Consider the following 19,523-nt stretch of genomic DNA (forward strand, 5'->3'; position numbering starts at 1 on the left):
TATGAGAGTTTGTCTGGCAAGCTAAATATTAAACCTGACAAAAAGGGAATTGATCCAACTAGCTTAATAAGTAGTCTATTAAATATTTTCAATAAATATATGTTTTTCAAGTTAAAGGAAACAGTCCTGTTTAGATACAAAGACTGGTGCGATATTTTCCAAAAGATTTTCCATTTCCATTTTTCTAGATTCACAAGTCCTCCCCTCACCTTCCCCTTCTTTTTATTATGTATTTGAACAGGCATTAAGGAACCAATTGCATTAAATGGAAGCCATTAGAACCTTACTGCTTACTCCATCTTTCATTATACTCAGTAATGAAGACATATATATCCACCTTGTTAAGAACTATAGCAGCAACGGCAAAAGTGAAAACTTCAGTTGATGTAATTGTAGGGTCTCCACTAAGTGCTTATTCATGCTGTGCTGTATAGACTTTGACAATAAACCCTTAGCATTTTTGAGCTAGTCACCTAACCTATGACATGTTACTTTTCCTTCACACATTATTGTTCCATACTGCAACACTCGACCCAACCACCTCCTTTCCTCACCCACAAAAGAAACAGCCCATAATTGCTTGCCTCAGGATGCTATCCATATCCTGCAGAGACCTAAAGACTTAGATGACCAATTTAATTGTGTATGTAGATATTTTATACTTAGAATGTTGAACTAAAAACTGCCAGTCAGGCTTTGTTTTCAGACTCAAATTTGCCCTTGAAATATAAGCTTTCTTCAAATTGTATCCATTCACACATCCAACAACTAACAAAAGTAAATATATTGATAAGATAGGTATATGTTGTGACTTTGAAATGCTTTAGAAACAAATGTCCCGACCATTACAGGAGTCCCTGTAAAACTGACAACACATTAAAGAGTCCTGACATGCTTTGCTATCAAGTAAGGACATGGCCATAATTAAAGTGGGATTTAGCAAAAATGTCTTGTGAGAGTGGAGTCAAGATTCGAGAGGAAAAAAGAGGGTTCCTTAAATGCATATTACTAAGTGAAGGAAGTCAATCACACATTGTATGATTCTAAGTATGACATTCTGGAAAAGGCAAAACTATCAAGACAATAAAGTAATCAGTGACTGACGGGATGAAGAAAGGAAAAGATGAACAGGCCAAACAGGATTTTTAGGGCAGTGAATCTACTCCGTGTAATATTATAACGATGTATACATGTCCTTATACATTTGTCAAAATACAGAATATACGACACCAAGAGTGAACCTAATGTAAACTGTGGACTTTGGATGACGAAACGTCATTGCAGGTTCATCGATTACATCAAACACATCACTATGGTGAGGGATGTTGACATTAAGGGAGGTCGTGTGGGGGTGGGGGTACAACACAACCATGTCTAACCCTCAGAGAGGAGCCATCTGAGCACTGGCCATCCTGGCCCACTCATAGAGCTCTGCCTAGAAACCATGTCTTTTATAAAATTTAGCTCAGGTGAGGTCATTGACCAAGTAAGTCTCTGTGTCCACAGGAGTGACAATGGCTTCAATTCCTGACTTAAAGGCCAAAAGGCCACCTGAAATGAAACACAGAGGTCTAGCTTTCAGCAAAAATAAAATATGAGCAATCCCAAGATGTCAGCCTTCCAGGCAGATCCTCAAAAGCGGGCAATCCCAGATCCTCCCTTTCTCCTCCCTCCCCTCCCTAAAGGACTGACTTCCCCAACCATCACCAGGAAAATTCCAGATTGCTTTCCTTCTCTCTCTCTTTCTAAAAGTCTTTTGTTTTTCTTGCTGCAAAGGTCAGATTTGCTTCTTCTGTAGTCCAGGACTGCAAAACTATGTCCCCAGCAAATGCTCAGTCCAAGAATGGTTGTAACATTCCCTCAGTCATTCAGTAATCCATGTATTCACTCATTCAATAAATGTTTTTAAGTGCCTACTATGTACCAGGGTGGATGCCACACTGAGTGCAAGGTGCACAATGGTACCCAAGACAGAATCATTTCTTTGTAGGGATAAGTGTGCAATGTGCGTGTGCATATATGTGTTATACCCTAGAATCTTAATCTTGTTTATTCTAAATTAAGGCCATAAGCTGTGGAAGGAGAGAAGTATTCACATACCTAGGCCTATAGGAGGTAGACGTAATAAGAACTGGTATGGTTGAATGTTAAGAGAGTAGGAGCCAGAGAGCCTAAGGAAGCAATCTGGTATTCTGGCTGGAAGGACTGGCTATTTACGGTGCCTTCACAGACACAGAAAATGTAGAAGAAAGAGCAGATTTTTAGCAGGAGGCTTGTGCTTTAATTCTGTCTTGGAGATGGTGAGTTTGAGGGTGTCTGTCATCCGCTAGGCGGAGCTCTCCACTTGGGCATATCATGGTACATAAAGTCCTGATGTCATTGAGAATGCTCACAGGTTAAAAATTTGCTCAGACAATTTAGAAACTGACTCACAGCTTCTTGCATCAGGAAAAAGCCACTCAGAGGAAGGCAAACATGTTCCACTACTGCATTAACTCTTGGGGTAACACTCAGTTGCTCAGTAACCAATGAGAGGTACAGTGAGAACCCCAACATCTAGCAGAAGGGAAATAAAAGTTGGGGAGGAAGACCACTCAGTGACTCAGGGTTTCTGAGAGGACTTTCGACAGCTCTTCCCAGGCCCTTGCTGACCCAGTGGGATCACTCCCAAAGAGGCCCAGCACATATGGCCTACCTTTGAGGTATTGAGCCACACTCCACATGGAGAATTTTTCCTGAATTACCTTAACTCTGTCTGTTACAATCCCAACAGCCTGCAGAAGGTGTTCTATGCTGTCCCAGGTTCCAACAGGGTGATGAATATTTTTATCTAGCTAGAAAATTCAGATAATCATATCAGCATCTGAATGAAGCAACACACTTTTCTGCTGTTCCTGATTTCTCCTTTTCATGTTCAAGTCTTTAGAAGCTGGCCATGGCTCCCTTCTTATCCCCACAGAAACAAGTCCACAGCCCTTTCTTTCACGTAAAGAGATTTAGAGAAACAAAGGAAGATTTGGGAGAAGTGGTGGTGGCATAGTTTTAATTAAGCACTCTAGCAGACACGCATATTTGCATAAATAAAAGAAAAAGTTGTTTCGAAACAATGAATTAGAACTTAAGTCTAGATATTTGCAATTGAAAATAAAAAATTTGTTTCTAACTGGAAAGGCTAAAAAGTCTGGGTTTCTATAAACAATGTAAAATAGAACCTAGAAGCAAATAGCCAGATAATTTGAATCCCCTTTCTCCAATTTGCCTAAAGAACAAGTTGGTTCAATTAGGGCTTAATATTAGTGTCTTGATCCACATGGATGAAATTGACTACTTTGTCAACCCCAAAAAGACACCTGAAATAATGGTGTCCTTTATGGGATTTTTTCAATGTAAGTACATTGCATATTATTTATTGCAAACTAGCGATGAAACTCATAAAATACTTTTTAAAAGATATTCAATAACTGATAACATTCCAATAAGGTACTGAAGATGTATTTTGGTAATCCCCAAACAAATTGTGCTAACTAATGTGCCAGGGTGTTTTGAAGCCTGGAAGTATTGCAGATGGCTTCCAGTTTGGGCTGAGCTTCTGCAAGGAAGGATGAAGCTGACGGAAGTTCCTAGCTAAGTACCTGCATCAGGCCAAATTTAAGTCCCCAGTGATCTCAGCCATCTTGCAGGACAGCTCTGCCATGGCTTTCTCTGGAGATGAGAGCTGCAGTAAGTGCTGGGTCCACTCAGTGCCTCAGCCCCACTTCTTTGATCAGAGCCTGGTAAGGCTTCAACGCCCTCAAGTCCATCTCAGTAAAAATTTCAGAACCTTGGATCCCTGAGTCAATAGAAAAGAAACTACTGACTCCAGAAGAGAACACTTTTTCAAAGTTTAATAAGTTAGCCACAGCCCATGACCATGGCCCACAGCTTGAGACGGTCACTCTAGGACATTTCTTGATCTCTGCATAAACCTAGAAAGATCCATAACCCCAGATGGGTACCCCTTCTGCTCTCTTTCTTGTTCTTTCGTTTCCTGCCACTACTTAGCTCCAGGCCCTTGGAAAGCCTCTCCTTCTTACTGAGCCTGTTTTCTGGTCTGTAAATTGGGGAAGTAGGATGAGGTGACTTTATTGTCACTTCCAGCTATGACACTAATACTGCACTAACAAGAGGATGACTTTAGAACAGAGTTACAAAAGTGAGGACATACAAAGAACAAAAGGCTTGCCTAAAACCTTGTCCATGCTCTGACATGAAATTAACATAACAACAAACAAAAGCAAAGCCAGAATTTAATATTTTATTGAGTAATCATTTCAATATATAGAAATAAACATGTCCGGGCAAAGTTTGGCAAAAATAGGGGAAAAATGAAAAGAAGGAGTTTGTTAGGTTTATCAAGGTTCTGTTTTCTCCTCATTTTTAATTTTGACATTATTGCTATAATAATGATTATACCTTTTCTAAATGAGGCTACTTCCTAAGAAAGAACCTGAAAGTGATGAAAGGGGAAAATCTAAATGTTTGCTTTGCTTTTCACTTACCGTAGTTAATTAACCTGGTTATATCACAAGTGGCACCAGAGATCTCCATATTCATGATGCCGTCATAGCAGCCATACAGACAGGGATGCAGGTGGGGGTTCATTGAGCAAGGGAAAGGGAACAAGGATAGTGCCTAAGGATAGAATGAAAATTCACATGAAGCTTGTGGGAAAATACTGCTTGAGTTGCTGTAATGAACTTTATTTAACCAAAGGTGAAGTCATAAACGTAACCATCCCCAGGTCGCTCCCCAAGACCCCCAGAATGGCTCCCAAGACAAAACAGAAGATTCCCTTTTTCCACTCTACTCAAACCTTAAAAAAAAAATTTAATATAGCACTTAATTCTAAACATTGTGCAAAATATGATGAAAGTCAGGTCTTGTCAAAAACATTATGATCTAGATCATAATTAAAATTGCCACTGCAATTCTAAGCAGAAACTTTGAGAGAAATTTTAAGATACTTCTGGCACAAATACTTCGGAGGATATAAACATCTGTATTAACAATTGACTTTGTTTAGGAAGGAAAGAGAGAAGGGTGCCATGACAACTTAAGAAAGAAGGATACCATTAACTTAAAATATTCATTTTCTATCATGTTGCTATGAAGTAATTTCTAAATTTGAGAACAATAAACGGATAATTATCTTTAAAAAGATAAACAAGAAATACTGGCAGCTCTCATTCCCCAATTGGTTGTTTGCCGGAAGTGCTGAGCCTTCTGCTTGTTCCTCATTCCATTGCCACATAATCCCCACGTCAATATGTCACATGATCTTGAAGGGTGAACTTGGCCCCTTGCTCCAATTCTTCCTCCAACGAAGAGATCCAAGAGTGACTAGATGCTCTGGGAGGCCAGTACAAAGCCAGGGAGTAACCACATGGCTGCTGGTTGCCCAAACTTTCTGAGGAAATGGGAAAAAATAATTTGGCCAGAAAAAAAAATTTCTTCAAGGATAGAGTATCTTTCTTCACGCTTATGTCCAAAGGAAGAGATGAAGTACATGTCTCCACCCAAGAACAGGAAATGAAAGGTATGGTCTTGAAAAAGGCAAAGCATATATCCAAGAGGAGACGAGGAGTGTGACGTGGATCCTTCCACATGAGTGATAAGTTTCTGAGACTATGCACAGTTCTTCCACACATCCATCCAGTGAAGAAAGGTGTGAAGAAGACTGAGCAGGAGACAAAGGCCCTGAGTCAAACAATTTCCTGGACTCCCCAAAGTTGAATGAACACATCTTCCCAAAGCTGGCCCCTGCACTACCTCACTGTGTTCACTTCTGTCCTCCTGCCTCTCTGTAACAGATTCCCCTTCAAGGGATCTGTTCTACCACCACTGCCAATGCTGTAGTTGGGGCCACTCTTTAACAAGGGTTCTGCATGCATCCAGGTGCTCCAAGGTAGCCCTCATGAACGTATGGGCCATTGCCAGTGACAGTTTTCATTTATTGGCTCAAATAAACTCTTATAAAATTTTCTATAGGTTTGGACTTTTTTGTCAACACTTTTAAACCACATACACTTGTTACTTTAAAATAAAAAGAAAGACCACAGACAGTAAGACAGAGATACTGGTATAGCAAAATTGATGGTTCTCCATCCTAAGTCAAGCTCTGAAGATCTATAGAGGTAAACAAAAGTGAGGAGACTATGAGATACCCCTGGGCAGGGTGGGGCCTGTGTTTTACTGGTAGGAATGTCAGTGTGGCCTGCACAAGAGGCAGCCAGGCAAATTGCAGGGGTGTGATACTATTATTTATGATAAATATCCATTTGGTCTTCCTATTTCTAGCACAGAGCTAAACCCTTGGAATTCCTAAGCGATAAAGAATTCTGTTATGTTAATGATGTGACTTTTGGAAGCATTCAAGGCTGTTTGCCAGGTGAACCAACCATGTGATTGAAGAGCTGGAAATTTTTCCTACTCCCTGACCTCCAGAGAAAGGAGAAGGGCTGGAAATTGGATCAATCACCAGTGGCCAATCATTTAATCAATCATGTTTATGAAAGGAGACCTTAACAACCCAAGAGAACATTGTTCAGAAAACTCCTTTCCTGATTGTGAACATGAGGATATTTGAGGAGAGTGGCATGGCATGTCTGGAGTGGGCATGAAAACTCTGAAACCCATCCCCATGCCTTGCCTTTTGCATTTCTTCCACCAGCTGTTCTTGACTTACATCCTTTTACAGGAGACTAGAGATCCGTTAAGTATAATGTTTCTCTGAGTTCTGTGAGTCGCTGTCGCAAACCAACCATATTTTAGGAGGGGGTCATGGTAACTTCCAATATGTAGCCAGTCAGTCAAAAGCACAGGTGACAACCTAGTCTCGTGACTGGTGTCTGAAGTGAGAGGCAGTTTTACAGGACTGAACCTTTATCCAATGGAATCTGATGCTCTCAGAAAATGGTTTCAGGATTGAGTTGAACTGTAAGACACCCAGCTGCTGTTCAGAGAATCTCTTGTTAGTGTGGAGGAACCTCTCCACCACTGCAACATTGGAACTGGTACCAGAACCTACTTAAGGGGCTAAAATAGGAGACAACTATTGGAGTTTTGATGTTGCCTCACCACCATTCTCATTACTTTAGAATAAACAGTGCCTATCTGGGCCGACAGCCTGGTCCAGGGGTCCTATCACACCAGCACAGAAACCCTATGCTTTGAAGGAAAAGGTAGGAATGAGTAACCCCCCTCCACAATCACTCCCTCCCAGAACCAATGACCAGCTGGTGCCCTGACTCTTCCTGGGGTGCTCCCACCCCTGCCTGAGCTCAGCACCCATGGGGGTTGACACTGAGAGGTCTGTACTCTCACAGCTGCCTACAAGACAGCATCCAGTGGCAAACGGACTCAGGCTAAAATGATGAGATATTTGAGGAGCAGAAGCACTTCAAAAGGAAAACAAATAGCTTCCATCAAAAGCAAAAATATTAGCAGAGACTGAATAATTTTAAATTAGCTTAATTTTAAATTTAATGAAAAATGAAGAGATACAATGGATAGAAACAGAAGTATTATCCAGGTATTAATCTATGTAGCAGGTGTCCCATAAAGAGAGAGAAAATAAAAATGAAGAAAAGGACTTATTTGAATGAATAGTAAATATTAATTTTTTAGAATTAAAAAAGTGATGAGTCTCAAATAGAAAGGGCTCAGAGACTGAAAAGAAGGAAATAGGACAAATTCCCACATATATGCAACATAGTGTAATTTAAGAATATTAATATTAAACTTAATATAAAGAATATTGACAGAAAATAACTTTAGTACATATGATTTTAGATCCAGTCAAATATGTGGGTATGATTTTAAAAAAATCCTTATGCAGTTATGGCCTCAGAATATATGCCTCAAAAACTCACACTGGAAAATTTTAGATGAAGTTCTCAAAAAAAGAAGAGCAATATATCCAGCAAAGACTACAAAAAATAAATGAAGGAAAAATAAAATATACTTTAGTAAATATTTTAGTAAAGTTGGTTGTTGCCTTAAAAAAAGAGGGGAAGGGAACTAAGGCTAAATGGTGGCTGCCCTTCCAGGCTTCTTCTGGCATCAGAGAGTTTGGAGAAACATAGCAGAGTGAGAGACTTATTCAGATCTCTCCCCTTGAAACAATAATAAGCTGAACATCTAAAACTCAACAACAACAAAAAAAACAACAACCAAACTACACCAGCATGTCTGAGCGTGGGATCTGAGCATAAAAGCTACCACAGGTGAGAACCCCAGGTGTCGGGCGGTGGACTAGAGGAAATAAAGAAGCTGCCTCTCGCAGCCACCAGAGCTATCTGGAGGAGGAGGAGAAGGAGGGGAGAAGATGCAGCAAGTTCCCTGAATAACCCTGCCTGGGAGTGCTGTGAGCCTCACATGGCCGGAGGCAGGGCCCAGTCATCAGGGCAGAAAGCAGAGAAGTAGGATGGCAGAGAAAAAACAGTTGACATTTACCAGCTGCAGTTGCAAAACAGAGGTGAGCAACAGCTTCCGTCCCCCAACCCAGATGGCCCCTTCCCCCATAATCTCCAAGACTGAACACCATGGAGCCCCAGGAGAGTCTGAGCAAACGCTACCGAAAAGGTCGCTAACACTGACAGGGACTTAGACTGAGAGTAGTGAACATGATTAAGATTCTACAAGAAAAAAAAAAAGGCATTATTAAGGCTTTATACACAGCAGGGATCCAAGAGGCTTAGATGCCACCTACTGGAAACCAAAAGAAAAGCCCTTTCTTTGCAATAGGCTAAAGAGAGACCTTTATATAATAAATTTTCTTTCTGGGGGGGGGGGGGGAAGCAGAATACACTTCCATTAATGCCCAGGTGGAGAAATAGTCCATTAAACACCATGAACAACCAAGGTGACAAGTCATCTCAGAAAGAAAGAGAAAAATCTCCAGAAAATAAGCTTATAGATATGGAAATATGCAACTTAAATGACAAAGAATTCAGGATGGTACTTCTGAAAAAAACTTAATGAGATCCAAAACGAATCATATTAACAATTTCAGGAATTGGAAAATACAACTATATGAGCAGAATTTCTTTAGCAAGGAGATTGAAATCCTCAAAAAGAACAGAATAGACCTTCTGGAGATAAAGAACACACTGCAAGAGTTGAAAACTGAAATGGCAAGCTTGAGAAATAGAGTCAACCAAATGGAGGAAAGAATCAGTGATATTAAAGACAGAAATCTAGAAATAAATCAGAAGGAAGAAGAGAGAAACTGAAGAAAGAAAAATAATGAAAGAGAAATACAAAAATTAGCTGATACCATCGGGAGAGGAAACATAATAATGGGCATTACTGAAGGTGAGGAAAAGGAGCAGGGACTAGAAATCATTTTCAGACAAATAGTTGATGAGAATTTCCCAAATCTAAGGAATGAGCTGGAGCTTGGAATTCAAGAAGTCAGTAGAACACCCAATTACCTCAACCCAAAAAGGCCTTCACCAAGACACATAGTATTAAAATTATCAAAAATCAATAACAAAGATAGAATTCTCAAGGCAGCCAGGGAGAAGAAAACAGGAAGTTATAAAGGAAACCCATTAGATTATCATAAGACTTCTCAGCATAAACCTTGAAAGCCAGGAAGGAGTGGAATCAAATATTTAAACTATTAAATGAAAGGAAATACCAGCCAAGAATAATAGATCCAGCTAAGTTCTCCTTCAGATATGAAGGAGAAATTAAGACTTTCCAGACATACAAAAATTAAAGGAATTCTCCACTATGAGGCCTGCACTACAGGAAATACTGAAAGGGGTCAACTCACCTAAAACAAAATGATAAAAAAAAAAACCATAATTAGGAGTAAGGTGACTAGCAGGCAAATAGAAGCAGAGAACTGCAACCCTTACTAAGAAAAGGGCATTATAAGCTTAAACAATAAAAAGAGAATTGCTACAACAAGATAGTAATGAACGTTCAGCACACATAAGGACAAATTGAAACAATGATGACTGAAAAGGGAAGGATTCAAAGATTCACATTCTCAAGGGGAATGGAGATAAGGTTCACGCAGAAGAAAAGGAGTGACTGTATGTATATGTATATATATACACATATATATACATATATATATGTATAAAGGAATGACTGTATGTATATATATATATGTGTGTGTGTGTGTGTGTGTGTGTGTGTATATATATAACTATCCTTTACATATTCATAATGGTAACCACACACCAAAGATTCATAACCAAAGTATATAACATAAAACAAGAAGGACCAGAGTGAAAACACACAAAAGCCAAACAAAATAAAGAAAACATAAACTCAAGGACAAGAAAGCAACGGAAACACTAGGCTACCAGAAAGCAAAAGATAAAATGGCTATAAGAAGACCTCATATTTCAATAATCCTCCTAAATGTAAATGGACTGAACTCACCAAGAAAGAGGCACAGAGTTGCAGAATGGATCAAAAAACAAAACCCAACCATATGCTGCCTCCAGGAGACACATCTCAGTTCCAAAGACAAATATATACTCCAAGTGAAAGGGTGGAAAATGATATTTCAAGCAAATGGCATTTAGAGAAAAGTGGGAGTAGCAGTACTAATATTGGATAAAATAGACTTCAAAATGAAAAAGGTAAAGAAAGATACTGAGGGACACTTCATAATGATAAAAGGAATCATGCACCAAGAAAACATAATACTTATTAAGATCTATGCTCCCAATCAGGGAGCCCCGAAATATATAAAGCAATTACTAACAAAACTAAGGGGAGAAACAGACCAAAACACTATAGTAGTAGGGGACCTAAACACCCCACTGTCAGATTTGGACAAATCATCTAAAAAGAAAATCAATAAGGAAATAACATCCTTAAATGATACATTAGACCAACTGGACATAGTCGACATTTACAGAGTCTTTCATCCCAAAACAGCTTCTTATACATTCTTCTCTAGTGCATATGGAACATTCTTAAGGATTAACCACATACTGGGACATAGAGAGCCTCAACAAATAGAATAGGGTTGAAATCATACTAACCATATTCTCTGATCATAATGCTTTGAAACTAGAGATCAGCTGTAAAAATAAAGCAGAAACAACCACAAATACATGGACATTAAACAACATACTACTGAAGAATAACTGGATAAGAGAAGAAATAAAAAGAGAGGTTAAGACATACATAGAAACAAATGATAATGACAGTATAACATATCAAAACTTTTGGGACATGGCAAAATTGGTCATAATAGGAAAGTTCATATCATTACAGGCCTACCTCCAAAAATAAGAATGAGCCCAAATAAACGACTTAACACTTCATCTTTAAAAACTAGAAAAAGAAGAACAAATGAAGACTAAACACAGGAGAAGGAAAAAAATCATCAAATTAGAGCAGAAATAAATGAAATTGAAAACAGAAAAACAATAGAAAAAATAAATGCAACAAAGAGCTGATTCTTTGAGAAGGTTCATAAAATTGACAAACCCCTGGCTAGACTCACTCACGAAAAAAGAGAAAGGACACAAATAAACAAAATCAGGGATGAAAGAAAGGAAATTACGACAGACACTGCAGAAATACAAAGGATCATACAAGAATATTATGAAAAAGCATAATAACACCATATTTTATAACCTAGAAGAAATGGACCAGTACTTAGAAAAATATAACCTCCTAGACTGAATCAAGAAGAACTGGAAAATCTAAATAGACCAATCAGCAGTATGGAAATTGAAACAATCATCAAAAACTTACCAAAACGTAAAAGTCCAGGACCAGATGGCATCACCAGTGGATTCTACCAAACATTCAAAGTTTTGATACCTATTCTCCTCAAACTCTTCCAAAAAGATAAGGAGGAGGCAATTATTCTCAACTCATTTCATGAGGCCACTATCAATCACCCTGATACCAAAACCTGATAAAGATAACACACACAAAAAGAAAACTACAGACCAATATCTCTCATGAACACATATGCAAATCCTAAATAGTATACTAGTGAACTGAATACAGCAGCATATTAAAAAGATTATACACTATGATCGAGTGGGCTTTGTCCCAAAAGCACAGGGATTTTTCAACATATGCAAATCAATTAATGTGATATACCACATAAAAAAATTTAAAAATAAAAATCATATGATCATATCAATAGATGCAGAAAAAGCCTTCAACTAGATACAGCACCATTTATGATCAAAACACTTAACAAAATCAGTATAGAAGAAAATACCTTAACATAATAAAGGCCGTATATGACAAGCCCTCAGCCAACATTATACTTAATGGTGAAAAACTAAAAACCTTCCCTCTAAGGTCAGAAACAAGGCAAGACTGTCCACTATCACCACTGTTAGTCAATATAACATTGGAGATCCTAGAGAGTGCAATCAGGCAAGAGAAAGTTATAAAAGGCATCCAAACAGGAAACAGAGAATTCAAACTCTCACTATTTGCAGATGACATAATTCTCTATATAGAAAACTCTAAAGACTCTACAGGAACACAATGAGAAACAATAAGCAAATACAGTAAAGTTTCTGGACACAAAATCAATATTCAAAAAGCCATGGCTTTACTATACTCTAAAAACGAAGTGTCAGAAAAAAAGTGGAAAAAATAATTCCTTTTGTAATTGCAACAAAAAGAATAAAATACCTGGGAATAAATCTAATGAAACACATGATGGACCTCTATAATGAAAACTATAAGACCCTGTTAAAAGAAATCGAAGATACAACGAAATGGAAAGATATTTTGTGTTTTTGGATTGGAAAAATCAACATAGTTAAAATGACCATATTACCTAAAGCATTATACAAATTTATGCAATCCCCATCAAAATCTCATCGGCATTTTTTAAAGAACTAGAACAAAAAATCATCAGATTTGTATGGAAGCACAAAAGACCCCAAATTGCCAAAGCCATCCTGAGAAGAAAGAATGAGGCTGGAGGCATCACTCTGCCCAACTTCAAATTATGCTACAAAGTGACAGTAATCAAACAGCATGGTATTGGTAGCAAAACAGACACACGGACCAGTGGAACAGAATCGAGAGTCCAGAAGTAAACACATATTTATACAGGCAAATAATTTCAACAAGTCAAAAACATACAGTAGAGAAAGGAAAGCCTCTTCAATCAGTGGTGCTGGGAAAACTGGAAAGCCACCTGCAAAAGAATGAAGCTAGACTGTTGTCTATCACCACACACCAAAATGAACTCCAAATGGATTGAGGACCTGATTATAAGACCTGAAACAATAAAATGCATAGAAGAAAACATAGGAACTAAACTCAAGGACCTTGGCCTTAAGGAGGATTTTATGAATTTGACCTCAAAGGCAAGGGAAGTAAAGCTAAAATAAATGAATGAGACTGCATCAAACTAAAAAGCTTCTGCTTATCAAAAGAATCTGTCAACAAGGTAAAGAGACAACATATGAATGGAAAAATATATTCGCAAGCAACATCTCTGATAAGGGCCTAATATCCAAAATATACAGAGAACTCATATGACTCAATAACAACAACAACAACAACAAAACAAACAATCCAATCAAAGAATGAGCAGAGGACCTTAACAGACACTTCTTCCTAGGGGACATTCAAATGGCCAACAAATATATGAAAAGATGATCAACCTCACTAGTTATGAGGGAAATGCATATCAAAACCACAATGAGATACTATCTCACACCTGTTAGAATAGCTATAATCAACAGGACAAGTAATAAAAAATGCTGGAGAGGATACAGAGAAATAGGAACCCTCACACACTACTGATGGGACTGCAAATAGGTACAGCCACTATCGAAAACAATACGGAGGTTCCTCAAAAATCTAAGAATTGATCTACCATGTGATCCATCAATCCCTCTACTGGATATTTATCCCAAGGCTTGAAAACTCGTATCCGAAAAGATATTCGTACATCTATGTTCATAGCAGCATTATTCACAGTGGCCAGGACTGGAAGCAGCTGAAGTGTCCTACAATAGATGATTGGCTAAAGAAACTGTGGTACATATATACAATGGAATATTACTCAGCCATAAGAAGAGATGAAATACTGCCATTTGCAACAACATGGATACACCTTAAAATAATCATGCTAAGTGAAATAAGCCAGACAGAAAAAGTGGAAAATCACATGATATCACTTATATATGGGCTATAAACCTAAAAGCAACAAATAAGCAGGACAAACAGAAACTCATGGACATGGACAATGGACTAGTGGTTACCAGAGGGTAGGGAGGAGGGGAGAGGGAGAAAATAGGTAGGGGAAAAAAATTTAAATCATTTCTTCAATTTAAAAAATTAATCAAGAAAATGCTATACACTACCGATAAATGTGGTAACATAGGTGAATTTTTAAAACATTTTTCTGGGTGAGAGAAGCCTTATCCAAAAAGAATGTATGCTATTTATTCCATTTAAATGAAATTCTAGAACAGGAAAATTAATCTGTGGTATGAAGAATCCAAATAGTAGTTGTTTTGGCAGGACATTGGGAAAGAGCATGAGAAAACTTTCAAAGTGATGGTAAGTTCTTTACCCTGACTGCCATTTAGGCCATTCAGGAGTATGCACTTGCTAGAACTCATTAAATGGTGCATTTCATATTTGTACATCTCTTTATATGTAAATCTTACCTAAAAAGAATAACCAAAAGAAACATGAACAAATATTGGTATCCTGTTAGTCATATCTAGGTTGGTCTTTGTGAGGAAGTATAGTGATGTCTGAAAATGTGTCTGAAATGCACCCAAGGAAATAGATGGATTAATGGGTGGATAGAAGATGGATGGTTGAATAGATCTGTGATAAAGCAAGTGGTATATAGTAAAATAGGAAAGTGGAACCTAGGTGGTGGGGATATGGGTGTTTACTGTAAAAGCTTTTAACTTTCCTGTGTGTTTGCAAATTTCTGTAATATAAGGGAAGATATCAATCACCCAAACTTCTATTAGGAAATTAATTAAGTAATGGTACATTTATGTAATGGAATGAAATACAGTGCAACAATAGAAAAGAATTTTCTATTCAAGGATGTGTGAAGAGGGATAGAGTGGAGATGCTTCTGCTTTTTATTTACACAATTCTATCTTTTTCTATGTGTTTTGATTACTTTGATTAAAATTAAAATAATAAAAACAAAGGGAGGGTTACAGAAAAATTTCACATTTAAAGATAATTGATTATTTGTTTGGGAAGCAACTATATTTCCCCAAGATGTGTCTAATTAGGAAATCTACTTTATTCTGAAAACTGATTACCCATCGAGGTAGGGCATATTGGCCATTATTTTGATAGTGGTGGTATTGGTTATCTATTAAGCCACAAACTCAGTGGTTTAAAACAGACACATTTACTGTCTTATAGTTTCTGCGGGTCAGAAATCTAGGCACAGCTCAACTTGGATCCTCTCTCTACTCCAGTATCTCTCCTAAGAGTGCAACCAAGGTTTCAACTGGGACACGGATCTCATCTGAAGGTGGAAGGACTTGCTTTCAAACTCACTTACTTGGTTATCAGTAGGGTTCAGTTCTTTTGGGTGGTTAGAATGAGGGCCTCAATTCCTAGCTGACCTTTTGCTGGAGGCCTCCCTCAGTTCTTTGCCATGTGGCCTTTCCTAACATGGCAACTTGCTTCATCAAGACCAGCAAGGAAGAGAGTTGGTTAGCAAAGTGGAAGTTACAGTCTTATGTAATGTAATCACAAAAGTGACATCCTATCATCTCTTCTGTTAGTTAGAAGCGAGTCACATTCCTTCCCACACTCACTGGGAGGAAATGATGCAAGAGTGTGCACACCAGGAGGAGGGCAGCTTAGACCCTGTCTGGCAGTGATCCACACTTGAACCTACCAGTTATGTTCTAGGTGCAGATAAACAGTAGAAGCTAGGAATGCTGGTTGAAAATTTGTTTCACAGGGAAAACACTAGACTCTCAATAGAATGTTTACCCTTTTTTGAAGTTTTACACTAATAGAAAAGTTCCTTGACTGAAGCTAAAATTTTTTTCTAGGATCAGCTCTTTCTGTAGGTAATAAGATGGTGCACTTTTAAGAGCTGTCACATAACCAATGACCAATATGTTCATGCTGTCTCCTAAGTCTCTTTCACACATCTTCCCTTCTATTCCCTGTACCACTGCGTCGAGTAAGCCCGGCAAATAATAGCCCCCTCACCCATCTTCACGCCTGCAGACTTGTGTGTCTGTTATCTGTCCTCCCCAAACAGCTGCAGGAGTGGCTTTTTCAACCTGTAAATCTTATTCTATCCCGGACTCTAAATCCTTCAGCGATTCCCTTTTACCTGCAGGCCAAGTTCTCTGGTCCTTGGCATGTACTAAAAGGCTGGTTTATAATCTGGCTCCTGCTCAACTGTCCACTTCCATCTGCCAAAATTCTCTATGGTGTTTGTTTGTTTGTTTGTCTTTTGCAATTCAGGCTCCAGCAACATGTATTTACCGACATTTTTCCAGCCAAGCTTCCAGGTAAAGATAGTGGATTGAATACATGTGTATAATTTTTCTCCCTACAAAACTCCACTATGGGACATAACCATTTTGTGTGCTATAAATCACAGTCTCTATTAAGAAATCTCTGGTGTCTTGATGAAAAACTTGCACTTTAAAAAGAAAAAAAAAACCTTTGATTTGATTAAGACTCCCCCTGGGTCACCAGCTGACTGTCAGCGAGGGGTTTAGTGGTCAGTAACCAAATAGTCTTCCTTTTTCATATTAAGGAATTAAAAATCTCCACAAAACATCGAAAAGATAGAAGGCAGTTTTCTTATCGAATAAGTATAAGCCAGCATACCATGAGCTTAGCCAATAGCCTGCAAAGAGATTATAAAGACCAAAAGAAAGTCTACCCCAATTATACAGCCAAGAAGTTACAATTCTTTCTCACCGCTCTGCCTTCAGTCATTATATACACATGTTCTCAAGGTGAAGTTAACCGTCTTCTGTTGAACATTTTTTCATAGTTTATGCTAAATTCACCTTTATCAGAAGAATAATAAAAATTTTCTTATTTCTATGTCAAGCAGAGGCCTAGAGGCTAAACTCCCACAGTGACAGGGACACGGGACACAGGACACTTTCTTCTTAGAGGTTTGCATTTCAAAGGGATGGTTCCTGATCTTTGAAAAAACAATATTTCTGGGTTGTAAAGCTGATAAAAGGCTCACTCATAAAGGGGTTTAAAACATGTATATTAAATTAATTAATACTATAGTATTAAAAATACTATATACACTATATATATGTAATACTATCCCTTCGTATATGTGTTCTTCACTGGGTGGCACCATCACACCCAGTACAAATTGCAAAATGTTTAGCATTCTTTGCCCCACCACAAAATACCAGTAATGTCCAACCCCAACTTCCACCCCCATCTGAAGCATTGTGGCAATAACAAAATCAAGAGAGTAAGGAGGAGGGAGGGAGAGAAGAAAACTGCCCTCGAACATTTTCAGATACCTTCAGGAAGGATAATGCCACCACACTCGGTGACCACCTCATGTGGACTTGTCTGGGACTTTCCACTTTAACTTTCTCAGTCTTTGCATTGAAAGTTTCATGTCCCAGAAAGCGCACTAGTTTCAGGTCATCTGGGGTAGCTAGGCATCCTAATCCCCTAACATACATGCACGCAAATGCACACACACGCATACACACATGAATAATCATCGACATGTGCATGTGGCACATAGGAAAAATTTTAAATTAAACATAAGACTGGCTTTGAAATAGAAGAAAGCTGGATTTGGACTCTGATTCGGTCCTTTACTGGCTCTGTGACTAAGCAAGAGTCTTACCAACTCTGGTCGGCAGCTCTTTTGTCTGTTCAATGGGATAAAAACAGTTCTTCTGGGCCACTGTGAGGACTCAGCTCCCAGTAATGGCCCTTCCCTCCTGCATGAGCTCCAGGCCTCAGGTCATCACCAGAGCCCCTACTCACATTTTAATTACCTCTTTTTTAGAGAAGTCAGCCTGCTGTGTCCCAAGTGACCTGGATCTGGATCCCAACTGGAAAAGATGCGATTGTGAGCAAGGGCTGTGCCTTTGTGGTTCCCAGTATAGCGGCAGGCAGGCAGGAGGTACTCAAGGAGGGCTGGTGAATAATTGCTTAACTATTACCCTTGCATTTTACCTCTGACTCAGCTGGGCCCACGGGAATACCCACTGCAACATCTCAGCCTCCTTGGCCTTCCTTGGCTGAACGTTTTCTCAGCATGAGAGTAACCAGCAGCTCAGACACAAGTAAGTCCCAGTTACTGGGCACACATGTGAACAGTGGGAGCTGCCCCAGGCTTCCCCAGGCATGTGATGTCAGGACGCCTTTTCACATATGTGTCACTGCTGTGGGCACCCAAGTCTGAAGTGAGGTCTTCTTGGTCACATTCTCCTTCTTGGGAACTGTTTAACCACATCAGCCTTGAGAGTGGGTCTTAGGAGGCAGAGGGTGGTGAGACCAAGAAAAAAGTGGTCCTGAGGAGGGTCTAGGGCATCACTGGTTGTGAGCAGTCCCATGGGCCCCTGATGGCGAAGGTGACTTCGCACTGTCTCCTGGTATAGACCCTGCAACTGTACCTCATGCACACATGTATTTGGCTGCTCTCTCCAACTAAATTTTACAAGGGCAGAGACTCTGATATATGCTTCACATTGTGCTGAACACATATTGTTGCTTCAAAAAAAATTCTGCTTTCAATGACAATTGTTCTAGAATGACACTCTGTAGTAATAGTGTACAGTTGATAGAGTGGGACATTAATTACTTTTATAGAATAAAACCTCTAGAATTAAATAATTTACCAGTACAGAACATGGTCAGTGTCCTTGAGGCCAGCTTCAACTGATGAATTTCTGTCCTGTGGCCTGGTTCTGTCAGTGACTTAAATGCCTCAAGGAAGGGAATAATTTAGCTGAGTTAGGGGAACTTGGGTTAAGATAGTTCTGTGGTCCAGAAAGGGGAAGGAGGTGAACCTAGATAACAGAGATTAAGATAATGCTACAAAGTTAACAAGTGCCTCTCCTAAAACTAGCCTACCCAGCAGATGGGGCTTACCCTTTTTTTCATCAAACACTTTCATTTAAATTTGAAACTGTTATTTTCATCCAAGAAATCAATGATAGAGTTGCCAGGTAAAATACCATATGCCCAATTAAATTTGAATTCCAGATAAACAAGTAATTTTTTAGTATAAACGTGTTCTAAATATTGCATGTGACATACTAAAAACTTACGTGTTATTTAACTGAAATTCAAATGTAACTGAGCTTCCTATGTTTTTACTGGCTAAATCTGGAAGTGATGGTCGGTGAGGTATAGGGTTCATTTCGGTGAAAACCACATTATAGCCTACCTGCATGGACAGACCTCGAAAGAGACACAGCCCTTAATTTACACATGCACAACACCATACCACAAAATGCAGAGAGCAATTCTTCCTTTCTTTCATGTGATTCATTTTATTTCGATGA

The 19,523-nt window shown here is 38.8% G+C and overlaps 1 protein-coding gene across 1 annotated transcript; it reads right to left on the reverse strand.

Annotated features, from left to right (window-relative positions):
• Nucleotides 1–1,435: 1,435 nt before the first annotated feature.
• Nucleotides 1,436–19,378, reverse strand: LYG2 (lysozyme g2). Its single transcript, XM_036225083.1, is given in 6 exon segments — nucleotides 1,436–1,551; nucleotides 2,696–2,834; nucleotides 3,633–3,829; nucleotides 4,539–4,671; nucleotides 18,009–18,139; nucleotides 19,336–19,378. Coding segments are annotated over 6 exon segments (759 nt in total).
• Nucleotides 19,379–19,523: the final 145 nt, after the last annotated feature.

This window comes from Rousettus aegyptiacus, unplaced genomic scaffold (assembly GCF_014176215.1).
Source record: "Rousettus aegyptiacus isolate mRouAeg1 unplaced genomic scaffold, mRouAeg1.p scaffold_m13_p_7, whole genome shotgun sequence".
In the NCBI taxonomy this organism is placed as follows: domain Eukaryota; kingdom Metazoa; phylum Chordata; class Mammalia; order Chiroptera; family Pteropodidae; genus Rousettus; species Rousettus aegyptiacus.